Source organism: Oncorhynchus masou, chromosome 14 (assembly GCF_036934945.1).
Source record: "Oncorhynchus masou masou isolate Uvic2021 chromosome 14, UVic_Omas_1.1, whole genome shotgun sequence".
Lineage (NCBI taxonomy): Eukaryota > Metazoa > Chordata > Actinopteri > Salmoniformes > Salmonidae > Oncorhynchus > Oncorhynchus masou.
Window position 1 is genome coordinate 33,171,702 of NC_088225.1, and position 14,873 is coordinate 33,186,574.

The 14,873-nt window shown below is 49.6% G+C and overlaps 1 protein-coding gene across 1 annotated transcript in view; it reads left to right on the forward strand.

Moving 5' to 3' along the window:
• LOC135554763 (synaptotagmin-17-like) overlaps positions 1-12,934 on the forward strand; it is a 55,573-nt gene extending 42,639 nt beyond the window's left edge. Inside the window, exon 9 of the mRNA XM_064987193.1 lies at positions 12,204-12,934. Coding sequence (XP_064843265.1) covers positions 12,204-12,400 — 197 coding nt within the window. The 3' untranslated portion in view covers positions 12,401-12,934. The remainder of the gene's footprint in view (positions 1-12,203) is intronic.
• The last annotated feature ends 1,939 nt before the right edge of the window (positions 12,935-14,873 follow it).

The following is a 14,873-nucleotide window of genomic DNA, read 5'->3' on the forward strand; positions in this document are numbered from 1 at the left end:
GTAGTAGGAGGGTGTTGTGTTAAACAGGTCCTCTCAGAGAGGTAGTAGGAGGAATGTTGTGTTAAACAGGTCCTCTCAGAGAGGTAGTAGGAGGATGTTGTGTTAAACAGGTCCTCTCAGAGAGGTAGTAGGAGGGTGTTGTGTTAAACAGGTCCTCTCAGAGAGGTAGTAGGAGGATGTTTAAAACAGGTCCTCTCAGAGAGGTAGTAGGAGGATGTTGTGTTAAACAGGTCCTCTCAGAGAGGTAGTAGGAGGATGTTGTGTTAAACAGGTCCTCTCAGAGAGGTAGGAGGAGGATGTTGTGTTAAACAGGTCCTCTCAGAGAGGTAGTAGGAGAATGTTGTGTTAAACAGGTCCTCTCAGAGAGGTAGTAGGAGGATGTTGTGTTAAACAGGTCCTCTCAGAGAGGTAGTAGGAGGATGTTTATAACAGGTCCTCTCAGAGAGGTAGTAGGAGGATGTTGTGTTAAACAGGTCCTCTCAGAGAGGTAGTAGGAGGATGTTGTGTTAAACAGGTCCTCTCAGAGAGGTAGTAGGAGGGTGTTGTGTTAAACAGGTCCTCTCAGAGAGGTAGTAGGAGGATGTTGTGTTAAACAGGTCCTCTCAGAGAGGTAGTAGGAGGATGTTTAAAACAGGTCCTCTCAGAGAGGTAGTAGGAGGATGTTGTGTTAAACAGGTCCTCTCAGAGAGGTAGTAGGAGGATGTTGTGTTAAACAGGTCCTCTCAGAGAGGTAGTAGGAGGATGTTGTGTTAAACAGGTCCTCTCAGAGAGGTAGTAGGAGGGTGTTGTGTTAAACAGGTCCTCTCAGAGAGGTAGTAGGAGGATGTTGTGTTAAACAGGTCCTCTCAGAGAGGTAGTAGGAGGATGTTGTGTTAAACAGGTCCTCTCAGAGAGTTAGTAGGAGGGTGTTGTGTTAAACAGGTCCTCTCAGAGAGGTAGTAGGAGGATGTTGTGTTAAACAGGTCCTCTCAGAGAGGTAGGAGGAGGATGTTGTGTTAAACAGGTCCTCTCAGAGAGGTAGTAGGAGAATGTTGTGTTAAACAGGTCCTCTCAGAGAGGTAGTAGGAGGATGTTGTGTTAAACAGGTCCTCTCAGAGAGGTAGTAGGAGGGTGTTGTGTTAAACAGGTCCTCTCAGAGAGGTAGTAGGAGGATGTTTAAAACAGGTCCTCTCAGAGAGGTAGTAGGAGGATGTTGTGTTAAACAGGTCCTCTCAGAGAGGTAGTAGGAGGATGTTGTGTTAAACAGGTCCTCTCAGAGAGGTAGTAGGAGGATGTTGTGTTAAACAGGTCCTCTCAGAGAGGTAGTAGGAGGATGTTGTGTTAAACAGGTCCTCTCAGAGAGGTAGTAGGAGGATGTTGTGTTAAACAGGTCCTCTCAGAGAGGTAGTAGGAGGATGTTTATAACAGGTCCTCTCAGAGAGGTAGTAGGAGGATGTTGTGTTAAACAGGTCCTCTCAGAGAGGTAGTAGGAGGATGTTGTGTTAAACAGGTCCTCTCAGAGAGGTAGTAGGAGAATGTTGTGTTAAACAGGTCCTCTCAGAGAGGTAGTAGGAGGATGTTGTGTTAAACAGGTCCTCTCAGAGAGGTAGTAGGAGGATGTTGTGTTAAACAGGTCCTCTCAGAGAGGTAGTAGGAGAATGTTGTGTTAAACAGGTCCTCTCAGAGAGGTAGTAGGAGGATGTTGTGTTAAACAGGTCCTCTCAGAGAGGTAGTAGGAGGATGTTGTGTTAAACAGGTCCTCTCAGAGAGGTAGTAGGAGGATGTTGTGTTAAACAGGTCCTCTCAGAGAGGTAGTAGGAGGGTGTTGTGTTAAACAGGTCCTCTCAGAGAGGTAGTAGGAGGATGTTGTGTTAAACAGGTCCTCTCAGAGAGGTAGTAGGAGGGTGTTGTGTTAAACAGGTCCTCTCAGAGAGGTAGTAGGAGGATGTTGTGTTAAACAGGTCCTCTCAGAGAGGTAGTAGGAGGATGTTGTGTTAAACAGGTCCTATCAGAGAGGTAGTAGGAGGGTGTTGTGTTAAACAGGTCCTCTCAGAGAGGTAGTAGGAGGGTGTTGTGTTAAACAGGTCCTCTCAGAGAGGTAGTAGGAGGATGTTGTGTTAAACAGGTCCTATCAGAGAGGTAGTAGGAGGGTGTTGTGTTAAACAGGTCCTCTCAGAGAGGTAGTAGGAGGGTGTTGTGTTAAACAGGTCCTCTCAGAGAGGTAGTAGGAGGATGTTTAAAACAGGTCCTCTCAGAGAGGTAGTAGGAGGGTGTTGTGTTAAACAGGTCCTCTCAGAGAGGTAGTAGGAGAATATTTAAAACTGTTCCTCTCAGAGAGGTAGTAGGAGGATGTTGTGTTAAACAGGTCCTCTCAGAGAGGTAGTAGGAGGGTGTTGTGTTAAACAGGTCCTCTCAGAGAGGTAGTAGGAGGATGTTTAAAACAGGTCCTCTCAGAGAGGTAGTAGGAGGATGTTGTGTTAAACAGGTCCTCTCAGAGAGGTAGTAGGAGGATGTTGTGTTAAACAGGTCCTCTCAGAGAGGTAGGAGGAGGATGTTGTGTTAAACAGGTCCTCTCAGAGAGGTAGTAGGAGGATGTTGTGTTAAACAGGTCCTCTCAGAGAGGTAGTAGGAGGATGTTGTGTTAAACAGGTCCTCTCAGAGAGGTAGTAGGAGGATGTTGTGTTAAACAGGTCCTCTCAGAGAGGTAGTAGGAGGATGTTGTGTTAAACAGGTCCTCTCAGAGAGGTAGTAGGAGGATGTTGTGTTAAACAGGTCCTCTCAGAGAGGTAGTAGGAGGATGTTGTGTTAAACAGGTCCTCTCAGAGAGGTAGTAGGAGGATGTTGTGTTAAACAGGTCCTCTCAGAGAGGTAGTAGGAGGATGTTGTGTTAAACAGGTCCTCTCAGAGAGGTAGTAGGAGGATGTTGTGTTAAACAGGTCCTCTCAGAGAGGTAGTAGGAGGATGTTGTGTTAAACAGGTCCTCTCAGAGAGGTAGTAGGAGGATGTTGTGTTAAACAGGTCCTCTCAGAGAGGTAGTAGGAGGATGTTGTGTTAAACAGGTCCTCTCAGAGAGGTAGTAGGAGGGTGTTGTGTTAAACAGGTCCTCTCAGAGAGGTAGTAGGAGGATGTTGTGTTAAACAGGTCCTCTCAGAGAGGTAGTAGGAGGGTGTTGTGTTAAACAGGTCCTCTCAGAGAGGTAGTAGGAGGATGTTGTGTTAAACAGGTCCTCTCAGAGAGGTAGTAGGAGGATGTTGTGTTAAACAGGTCCTATCAGAGAGGTAGTAGGAGGGTGTTGTGTTAAACAGGTCCTCTCAGAGAGGTAGTAGGAGGGTGTTGTGTTAAACAGGTCCTCTCAGAGAGGTAGTAGGAGGATGTTGTGTTAAACAGGTCCTATCAGAGAGGTAGTAGGAGGGTGTTGTGTTAAACAGGTCCTCTCAGAGAGGTAGTAGGAGGGTGTTGTGTTAAACAGGTCCTCTCAGAGAGGTAGTAGGAGGATGTTTAAAACAGGGCCTCTCAGAGAGGTAGTAGGAGGGTGTTGTGTTAAACAGGTCCTCTCAGAGAGGTAGTAGGAGAATATTTAAAACTGTTCCTCTCAGAGAGGTAGTAGGAGGATGTTGTGTTAAACAGGTCCTATCAGAGAGGTAGTAGGAGGGTGTTGTGTTAAACAGGTCCTCTCAGAGAGGTAGTAGGAGGGTGTTGTGTTAAACAGGTCCTCTCAGAGAGGTAGTAGGAGGATGTTGTGTTAAACAGGTCCTCTCAGAGAGGTAGTAGGAGGGTGTTGTGTTAAACAGGTCCTCTCAGAGAGGTAGTAGGAGGATGTTGTGTTAAACAGGTCCTCTCAGAGAGGTAGTAGGAGGATGTTTAAAACTGTTCCTCTCAGAGAGGTAGTAGGAGGATGTTGTGTTAAACAGGTCCTCTCAGAGAGGTAGTAGGAGGGTGTTGTGTTAAACAGGTCCTCTCAGAGAGGTAGTAGGAGGATGTTGTGTTAAACAGGTCCTCTCAGAGAGGTAGTAGGAGGATGTTGTGTTAAACAGGTCCTCTCAGAGAGGTAGTAGGAGGATGTTGTTTAAAACAGGTCCTCTCAGAGAGGTAGTAGGAGGATGTTGTGTTAAACAGGTCCTCTCAGAGAGGTAGTAGGAGGATGTTGTGTTAAACAGGTCCTCTCAGAGAGGTAGGAGGAGGATGTTGTGTTAAACAGGTCCTCTCAGAGAGGTAGTAGGAGAATGTTGTGTTAAACAGGTCCTCTCAGAGAGGTAGTAGGAGGATGTTGTGTTAAACAGGTCCTCTCAGAGAGGTAGTAGGAGGATGTTTATAACAGGTCCTCTCAGAGAGGTAGTAGGAGGATGTTGTGTTAAACAGGTCCTCTCAGAGAGGTAGTAGGAGGATGTTGTGTTAAACAGGTCCTCTCAGAGAGGTAGTAGGAGGATGTTGTGTTAAACAGGTCCTCTCAGAGAGGTAGTAGGAGGATGTTGTGTTAAACAGGTCCTCTCAGAGAGGTAGTAGGAGGATGTTGTGTTAAACAGGTCCTCTCAGAGAGGTAGTAGGAGAATGTTGTGTTAAACAGGTCCTCTCAGAGAGGTAGTAGGAGGATGTTGTGTTAAACAGGTCCTCTCAGAGAGGTAGTAGGAGGATGTTGTGTTAAACAGGTCCTCTCAGAGAGGTAGTAGGAGGATGTTGTGTTAAGCAGGTCCTCTCAGAGAGGTAGTAGGAGGGTGTTGTGTTAAACAGGTCCTCTCAGAGAGGTAGTAGGAGGATGTTGTGTTAAACAGGTCCTCTCAGAGAGGTAGTAGGAGGGTGTTGTGTTAAACAGGTCCTCTCAGAGAGGTAGTAGGAGGATGTTGTGTTAAACAGGTCCTCTCAGAGAGGTAGTAGGAGGATGTTGTGTTAAACAGGTCCTATCAGAGAGGTAGTAGGAGGGTGTTGTGTTAAACAGGTCCTCTCAGAGAGGTAGTAGGAGGGTGTTGTGTTAAACAGGTCCTCTCAGAGAGGTAGTAGGAGGATGTTGTGTTAAACAGGTCCTATCAGAGAGGTAGTAGGAGGGTGTTGTGTTAAACAGGTCCTCTCAGAGAGGTAGTAGGAGGGTGTTGTGTTAAACAGGTCCTCTCAGAGAGGTAGTAGGAGGATGTTTGTTAAACAGGGCCTCTCAGAGAGGTAGTAGGAGGGTGTTGTGTTAAACAGGTCCTCTCAGAGAGGTAGTAGGAGAATATTTAAAACTGTTCCTCTCAGAGAGGTAGTAGGAGGATGTTGGGTTAAACAGGTCCTATCAGAGAGGTAGTAGGAGGGTGTTGTGTTAAACAGGTCCTCTCAGAGAGGTAGTAGGAGGGTGTTGTGTTAAACAGGTCCTCTCAGAGAGGTAGTAGGAGGGTGTTGTGTTAAACAGGTCCTATCAGAGAGGTAGTAGGAGGATGTTGTGTTAAACAGGTCCTCTCAGAGAGGTAGTAGGAGGATGTTGTGTTAAACAGGTCCTCTCAGAGAGGTAGTAGGAGGGTGTTGTGTTAAACAGGTCCTCTCAGAGAGGTAGTAGGAGGATGTTGTGTTAAACAGGTCCTCTCAGAGAGGTAGTAGGAGGATGTTTAAAACTGTTCCTCTCAGAGAGGTAGTAGGAGGATGTTGTGTTAAACAGGTCCTCTCAGAGAGGTAGTAGGAGGGTGTTGTGTTAAACAGGTCCTCTCAGAGAGGTAGTAGGAGGATGTTGTGTTAAACAGGTCCTCTCAGAGAGGTAGTAGGAGGATGTTGTGTTAAACAGGTCCTCTCAGAGAGGTAGTAGGAGGATGTTGTGTTAAACAGGTCCTCTCAGAGAGGTAGTAGGAGGGTGTTGTGTTAAACAGGTCCTCTCAGAGAGGTAGTAGGAGGGTGTTGTGTTAAACAGGTCCTCTCAGAGAGGTAGTAGGAGGATGTTGTGTTAAACAGGTCCTCTCAGAGAGGTAGTAGGAGGATGTTGTGTTAAACAGGTCCTCTCAGAGAGGTAGTAGGAGGATGTTGTGTTAAACAGGTCCTCTCAGAGAGGTAGTAGGAGGATGTTGTGTTAAACAGGTCCTCTCAGAGAGGTAGTAGGAGGGTGTTGTGTTAAACAGGTCCTCTCAGAGAGGTAGTAGGAGGATGTTGTGTTAAACAGGTCCTCTCAGAGAGGTAGTAGGAGGACGTTGTGTTAAACAGGTCCTCTCAGAGAGGTAGTAGGAGGACGTTGTGTTAAACAGGTCCTCTCAGAGAGGTAGTAGGAGGATGTTGTGTTAAACAGGTCCTCTCAGAGAGGTAGTAGGAGGGTGTTGTGTTAAACAGGTCCTCTCAGAGAGGTAGTAGGAGGATGTTGTGTTAAACAGGTCCTCTCAGAGAGGTAGTAGGAGGGTGTTGTGTTAAACAGGTCCTCTCAGAGAGGTAGTAGGAGGGTGTTGTGTTAAACAGATCCTCTCAGAGAGGTAGTAGGAGGATGTTGTGTTCAACAGGTCCTCTCAGAGAGGTAGTAGGAGGGTGTTGTGTTAAACAGGTCCTCTCAGAGAGGTAGTAGGAGGATGTTGTGTTAAACAGGTCCTATCAGAGAGGTAGTAGGAGGGTGTTGTGTTAAACAGGTCCTCTCAGAGAGGTAGTAGGAGGGTGTTGTGTTAAACAGGTCCTCTCAGAGAGGTAGTAGGAGGATGTTTAAAACAGGGCCTCTCAGAGAGGTAGTAGGAGGGTGTTGTGTTAAACAGGTCCTCTCAGAGAGGTAGTAGGAGGATGTTGTGTTAAACAGGTCCTCTCAGAGAGGTAGTAGGAGGATGTTGTGTTAAACAGGTCCTCTCAGAGAGGTAGTAGGAGGATGTTGTGTTAAACAGGTCCTCTCAGAGAGGTAGTAGGAGGATGTTGTGTTAAACAGGTCCTCTCAGAGAGGTAGTAGGAGGATGTTGTGTTAAACAGGTCCTCTCAGAGAGGTAGTAGGAGGACGTTGTGTTAAACAGGTCCTCTCAGAGAGGTAGTAGGAGGATGTTGTGTTAAACAGGTCCTCTCAGAGAGGTAGTAGGAGGATGTTGTGTTAAACAGGTCCTCTCAGAGAGGTAGTAGGAGGGTGTTGTGTTAAACAGGTCCTCTCAGAGAGGTAGTAGGAGGATGTTGTGTTAAACAGGTCCTCTCAGAGAGGTAGTAGGAGGATGTTGTGTTAAACAGGTCCTCTCAGAGAGGTAGTAGGAGGGTGTTGTGTTAAACAGGTCCTCTCAGAGAGGTAGTAGGAGGGTGTTGTGTTAAACAGATCCTCTCAGAGAGGTAGTAGGAGGATGTTGTGTTCAACAGGTCCTCTCAGAGAGGTAGTAGGAGGGTGTTGTGTTAAACAGGTCCTCTCAGAGAGGTAGTAGGAGGATGTTGTGTTAAACAGGTCCTATCAGAGAGGTAGTAGGAGGGTGTTGTGTTAAACAGGTCCTCTCAGAGAGGTAGTAGGAGGGTGTTGTGTTAAACAGGTCCTCTCAGAGAGGTAGTAGGAGGATGTTTAAAACAGGGCCTCTCAGAGAGGTAGTAGGAGGGTGTTGTGTTAAACAGGTCCTCTCAGAGAGGTAGTAGGAGAATATTTAAAACTGTTCCTCTCAGAGAGGTAGTAGGAGGATGTTGTGTTAAACAGGTCCTCTCAGAGAGGTAGTAGGAGGATGTTGTGTTAAACAGGTCCTCTCAGAGAGGTAGTAGGAGGGTGTTGTGTTAAACAGGTCCTATCAGAGAGGTAGTAGGAGGGTGTTGTGTTAAACAGGTCCTCTCAGAGAGGTAGTAGGAGAGTGTTGTGTTAAACAGGTCCTCTCAGAGAGGTAGTAGGAGGGTGTTGTGTTAAACAGGTCCTATCAGAGAGGTAGTAGGAGGATGTTGTGTTAAACAGGTCCTCTCAGAGAGGTAGTAGGAGGATGTTGTGTTAAACAGGTCCTCTCAGAGAGGTAGTAGGAGGGTGTTGTGTTAAACAGGTCCTCTCAGAGAGGTAGTAGGAGGATGTTGTGTTAAACAGGTCCTCTCAGAGAGGTAGTAGGAGGATGTTTAAAACTGTTCCTCTCAGAGAGGTAGTAGGAGGATGTTGTGTTAAACAGGTCCTCTCAGAGAGGTAGTAGGAGGGTGTTGTGTTAAACAGGTCCTCTCAGAGAGGTAGTAGGAGGATGTTGTGTTAAACAGGTCCTCTCAGAGAGGTAGTAGGAGGGATGTTGTGTTAAACAGGTCCTCTCAGAGAGGTAGTAGGAGGATGTTGTGTTAAACAGGTCCTCTCAGAGAGGTAGTAGGAGGGTGTTGTGTTAAACAGGTCCTCTCAGAGAGGTAGTAGGAGGGTGTTGTGTTAAACAGGTCCTCTCAGAGAGGTAGTAGGAGGATGTTGTGTTAAACAGGTCCTCTCAGAGAGGTAGTAGGAGGATGTTGTGTTAAACAGGTCCTCTCAGAGAGGTAGTAGGAGGATGTTGTGTTAAACAGGTCCTCTCAGAGAGGTAGTAGGAGGATGTTGTGTTAAACAGGTCCTCTCAGAGAGGTAGTAGGAGGATGTTGTGTTAAACAGGTCCTCTCAGAGAGGTAGTAGGAGGATGTTGTGTTAAACAGGTCCTCTCAGAGAGGTAGTAGGAGGATGTTGTGTTAAACAGGTCCTCTCAGAGAGGTAGTAGGAGGACGTTGTGTTAAACAGGTCCTCTCAGAGAGGTAGTAGGAGGATGTTGTGTTAAACAGGTCCTCTCAGAGAGGTAGTAGGAGGGTGTTGTGTTAAACAGGTCCTCTCAGAGAGGTAGTAGGAGGATGTTGTGTTAAACAGGTCCTCTCAGAGAGGTAGTAGGAGGATGTTGTGTTAAACAGGTCCTCTCAGAGAGGTAGTAGGAGGGTGTTGTGTTAAACAGGTCCTCTCAGAGAGGTAGTAGGAGGGTGTTGTGTTAAACAGATCCTCTCAGAGAGGTAGTAGGAGGATGTTGTGTTCAACAGGTCCTCTCATAGAGGTAGTAGGAGGGTGTTGTGTTAAACAGGTCCTCTCAGAGAGGTAGTAGGAGGATGTTGTGTTAAACAGGTCCTCTCAGAGAGGTAGTAGGAGGGTGTTGTGTTAAACAGGTCCTCTCAGAGAGGTAGTAGGAGGATGTTGTGTTAAACAGGTCCTCTCAGAGAGGTAGTAGGAGTGTGTTGTGTTAAACAGGTCCTCTCAGAGAGGTAGTAGGAGGGTGTTGTGTTAAACAGGTCCTCTCAGAGAGGTAGTAGGAGGGTGTTGTGTTAAACAGGTCCTCTCAGAGAGGTAGTAGGAGGATGTTGTGTTAAACAGGTCCTCTCAGAGAGGTAGTAGGAGGGTGTTGTGTTAAACAGGTCCTCTCAGAGAGGTAGTAGGAGGACGTTGTGTTAAACAGGTCCTCTCAGAGAGGTAGTAGGAGGATGTTTAAAACAGGGCCTCTCAGAGAGGTAGTAGGAGGATGTTGTGTTAAACAGGTCCTCTCAGAGAGGTAGTAGGAGGATGTTGTGTTAAACAGGTCCTCTCAGAGAGGTAGTAGGAGGGTGTTGTGTTAAACAGGTCCTCTCAGAGAGGTAGTAGGAGGATGTTGTGTTAAACAGGTCCTCTCAGAGAGGTAGTAGGAGGGTGTTGTGTTAAACAGGTCCTCTCAGAGAGGTAGTAGGAGGATGTTGTGTTAAACAGGTCCTCTCAGAGAGGTAGTAGGAGGGTGTTGTGTTAAACAGGTCCTCTCAGAGAGGTAGTAGGAGGGTGTTGTGTTAAACAGGTCCTCTCAGAGAGGTAGTAGGAGGGTGTTGTGTTAAACAGGTCCTCTCAGAGAGGTAGTAGGAGGATGTTGTGTTAAACAGGTCCTATCAGAGAGGTAGTAGGAGGATGTTGTGTTAAACAGGTCCTATCAGAGAGTCGATGATTCATGACTGATGGTTTCCTTTATTTATTTTCCCTGATTCCCTGTATCTTGCTGGGTCTACAACCACCTAAAAGGAAGCGATTCCCAAACCTTCCATAACAAAGCCATCACCTACAGAGAGAGGAACCTGGCAAAGAGTCCCCTAAGCAAGCTGGTCCTGCGGCTCTGTTCACAAACACAAACAGACCCTACAGAGCACCAGGACAGCAACACAAATAGACCCAACCAAATCATGAGAAAACAAAAATAAAATTACTTGACAGACTGAACAAAAAAAATGAGCCAACTAGAATGTTATTTGTCCCTTAACAGAGAGGACACAATGCCTTTGACTCACCCAACATTAAGAAAGCTTTGACTATGTACAGACTTGTTATTGGCTCTCAAGAGAAGACAGGCGATGTGCTCACTTCCCACAAAATGAGGTGGAAACTGAGCTGCACTTCCTAACCTCCTGCCAAATGTATGACCATATTAGAGAGACATATTTCCCTCAGATTACACAGACCCACAAATCATTTCAAAACAAATCAATTTTGATAAACTCCCATATCTACTGGGTGAAATTCCACAGTGTGCCATCACAGCAGTAAGATGTGTGACCTGTTGCCACAAGAAAAGCCCAACCAGTGAAAAACCAACACCATTGTAAATACAACCCATAGTTATGTTTATTTATTTTCCCTTTTATACTTTAACTATTTGCACTGTATATATACATAATATGAGATTTGAATTCTCTTTATTCTTTTGGAACTTCTGTGATGTTTACTGTTCATTTTTGTTTATTATCTATTTCACTTGCTTTGACAATGTAAACATGTGTTTCCCATAACAATAAAGCCCCTTAATTGAATTGAGAGAGGGGGGTGAGAAAGAGAGAGATTGAGAAAGGGGCAGAGAGAGAGAGAGGGATTGAGAAAGGGGCAGAGAGAGAGAGAGAGAGAGAGAGAGAGATTGAGAAAGGGGCAGAGAGAGAGAGAGAGAGATTGAGAAAGGGGCGGAGAGAGAGCGAGATTGAGAAAGGGGCAAAGAGAGAGAGAGAGATTGAGAAAGGGGCAGAGAGAGGAGGTGAGAGAGAGAGAGAGAGAGAGAGAGAGAGAGAGAGAGAGAGAGAGAGAGAGAGAGAGTGAGAGTGAGAGAGAAAGGGGCAGAGAGACTGTCTTATGTCAGGTTTTTGCAGAGTTGAATATATTGTAAATGTTCCCTGAGTTGTTCTTTGCTCTGTGCTCTGCACCCGGTGTTCCACGGTCTGCTTTCTGCTTCCAAACACACCTACGTCCCTGTCTGAGTCACCAGTAATAAAACATACATGAGACCTGCTACACAACCAACAGAGAGGGAGGGAGGGAGGGAGGGAGGGAGGGAGGAGTAAGGGGAGGGAGGGGGGAGGGAGGGAGGAGTAAAGGGAGGGAGGGAGGGAGGGAGGGAGGAGTAAGGGAGGGGAGGGAGGGGGAGGGAGGGAGGAGGAGTAATGGAGGGAGGGAGGGAGGGAGGAGTAAGGGAGGGAGGAGGGAGGGAGGGAGGGAGTAAGGGAGGGAGGGAGGGGGAGGGAGGGAGGAGTAAGGGAGGGAGGGAGGAGAAAGGAGGGAGGAGTAAGGGAGGGAGGAGTAAGGGGAGGGAGGAGTAAGGGAGGGAGGCGTAGGGAGGGAGGAGCAAGGGAGGGAGGGAGGAGGGGGAGGGAGGGAGGAGAAAGAGAGGGAGGAGTAAGGGAGGGAGGAGTAAGGGGAGGGAGGAGTAGGGAGGGAGGAGCAAGGGAGGGAGGGAGAAGTAAGGGAGGGAGGAGTAAGGGAGGGAGGAGTAAGGGAGGGGGGAGGGAGGAGTAAGGTCTTTCTGAGGATGATGTGTAGAATAATGTCTATTTACAAGCAGATTTCATTCAAACTGTATATGCAACTAACCAACTAACCCACACCTCTCCTCTCCCCCTCTCTCCTCTCTCCCCTCTCTCCCCCTCTCTCCTCTCTCCCCTACCTCCTCCTCTCTCTCCCTCCCTCCTCTCTCCCCCTACCTCCCTCCCCCTCTCCCCTCTCTCCTCTCTCCCCTACCTCCTCCACTCTCTCCCCCACTCTCCCCTCCCTCCTCTCTCCCCCTACCTCCCCCTCTCTCCTCTCTCCTACCTCCTCCCCTCACTCCCTCTCTCTCCTCTCTCCTCCCCTCTCTCCCCCTCTCTCCTCTCTCCCCTACCTCCCCCTCTCTCCTCTCTCCCCTACCTCCTCCCCTCTCTCCCCCTCTCTCCCCCTCACTCCTCTCTCCCCTACCTCCTCCCCCCTCTCTCTGCCTCTCTCCTCTCTTCCCTACCTCCTCCCCTCTCTCCCCCTCCCCTACTTCCTCCCCTCTCTTCCCCTCTCCCCTCTCTCTCCTCTCTCCTCCCCTCTCTCCCCCTCTCTCCCCCCTCCTCCCTCCCTCAAGTGTACGGCCACAACATGAAGAGCAGTAATGATTTTGTGGGGAGGATCGTGATTGGCCAGTTCTCCACGGGTCCCCCTGAGACCTCCCACTGGCGCCACCTGTTGGCCAGTCAAAGAACTCCGGTTGAACAGTGGCACAGCCTGCGCTCACGGGCAGAGTGTGACCGCGTCTCCCCCGCCTCGCTGGAGGTCACATGATAGAGCTGGAGAGGGATCAGGAGTTAGAGGTTAAGGGTCAGAGGTCAGGAGGAGAGGTATAAGCTCAAAGTGTTGAGGTACACAGTAGGAAAGAGGAAGAGGAAAGGGGGTCAGGATTTAGAGGTTAGAGGTCGGGGTTTGATGTCAGGGAGGTGAGAAAAGGGGGTGAGAGGATGAGAGAGAGAGAGACAGGGAGAGGGACACAGAGAGAGAAGAGAGAGGGACACAGAGAGAGAAGAGAGAGGGACACATAGAGAGAAGAGAGAGGGAGAGAAGGAAGGAGAGACAGAGGTCAGGGTCAAGGCCACCAGCAGGGCCGGATTAAGAAATCATAGGCAGGGGCTCAACATTTTTAATGAACCTAATAGTAAAGACGTTATTTAACTGTAAAATATATATATTTGTCTCAGCCCCGGGCCCCAGGCCTACGGTTGGAGGTTCCAGTAAAAAATAATAATAGATGTATACATTTCTATTTTTCTCTGCCTCAAGGGCCTCGGGGCTTCAGCCCCTGCATTAATCAGGCCCTGCATTAATCAGGCCCTGCATTATTATTCAGGCCCTGCATTAATCAGGCCCTGCATTAATCAGGCCCTGCATTAATCAGGCCCTGCATTAATCAGGCCCTGCGTTAATCAGGCCTGCATTAATCAGCCCCTGCATTAATCAGCCCCTGCATTAATCAGGCCCTGCATTAATCAGGCCCTGCATTAATCAGGCCCTGCGTTAATCAGGCCTGCATTAATCAGCCCCTGCATTAAACAGGCCCTGCATTAATCAGGCCTGCATTAATCAGCCCCTGCATTAAACAGGCCCTGCATTAATCAGGCCCTGCATTAATCAGGCCCTGCATTAATCAGGCCCTGCATTAAACAGGCCCTGCATTAATCAGGCCTGCATTAATCAGCCCCTGCATTAAACAGGCCCTGCATTAATCAGGCCCTGCATTAATCAGGCCCTGCATTAATCAGGCCCTGCGTTATTCAGGCCCTGCATTAATCAGGCCCTGCATTAAACAGGCCCTGCATTAATCAGCCCCTGCATTAAACAGGCCCTGCATTAATCAGGCCCTGCATTAATCAGGCCCTGCATTAATCAGGCCCTGCATTAATCAGGCCCTGCGTTATTCAGGCCCTGCGTTAATCAGGCCCTGCATTAATCAGGCCCTGCGTTATTCAGGCCCTGCGTTATTCAGGCCCTGCGTTAATCAGGCCCTGCGTTATTCAGGCCCTGCGTTATTCAGGCCCTGCGTTAATCAGGCCCTGTCAACAAGATGAACCGTCCTCAGCTCTCCAAAATTGCTGCCTCTCTTCCCCCTCACCTTCCTGACTGACCTCCCAGCCGCCTAGCGGTGTGACCAGAGACAGAGGTTGTGTCCCAAATGGTACCCTATTCCCTATATAGTGCACTACTTTAGACTATGGGCCCCTTCTCCCTATGGGCCTCTCCTCCCTATGGGCCCCTCCTCCCTATGGCCCCCTCCTCCCTATGGGCCCCTCCTCCCTATGGGCCCCTCCTCCCTATGGGCCTCTCCTCCCTATGGGCCCCTCCTCCCTATGGGCCTCTCCTCCCTATGGGCCTCTCCTCCCTATGGGTCCCTCCTCCCTATGGGCCCCTCCTCCCTATGGGCCCCTCCTCCCCTATGGGCCCCTCCTCCCTATGGGCCCCTCCTCCCTATGGGCCTCTCCTCCCTATGGGCCCCTCCTCCCTATGGGCCTCTCCTCCCTATGGGCCCCTCCTCCCTATGGGCCTCTCCTCCCCTATGGGCCCCTCCTCCCTATGGGCCTCTCCTCCCTATGGGCCCCTCCTCCCCTATGGGCCCCTCCTCCCTATGGGCCCCTCCTCCCTATGGGCCCCTCCTCCCTATGGGCCTCTCCTCCCTATGGGCCCCTCCTCCCTATGGGCCCCTCCTCCCCTATGGGCCCCTCCTCCCTATGGGCCCCTCCTCCCTATGGGCCCCTCCTCCCTATGGGCCCCTCCTCCCTATGGGCCCCTCCTCCCTATGGGCCCCTCCTCCCTATGGGCCCCTCCTCCCTATGGGCCCCTCCTCCCTATGGGCCTCTCCTCCCTATGGGCCCCTCCTCCCTATGGGCCCCTCCTCCCTATGGGCCCCTCCTCCCTATGGGCCCCTCCTCCCTATGGGCCCCTCCTCCCTATGGGCCCCTCCTCCCTATGGGCCCCTCCTCCCTATGGGCCCCTCCTCCCTATGGGCCCCTCCTCCCTATGGGCCCCTCCTCCCCTATGGGCCCCTCCTCCCTATGGGCCTCTCCTCCCTATGGGCCCCTCCTCCTATGGGCCTCTCCTCCCTATGGGCCTCTCCTCCCTATGGGCCTCTCCTCCCTATGGGCCTCTCCTCCCTATGGGTCCCTCCTCCCTATGGGCCCCTCCTCCCTATGGGCCCCTCCTCCCTATGGGCCCCTCCTCCCTATGGGCCTCTCCTCCCTATGGGCCCCTCCTCCCTATGGGCCTCTCC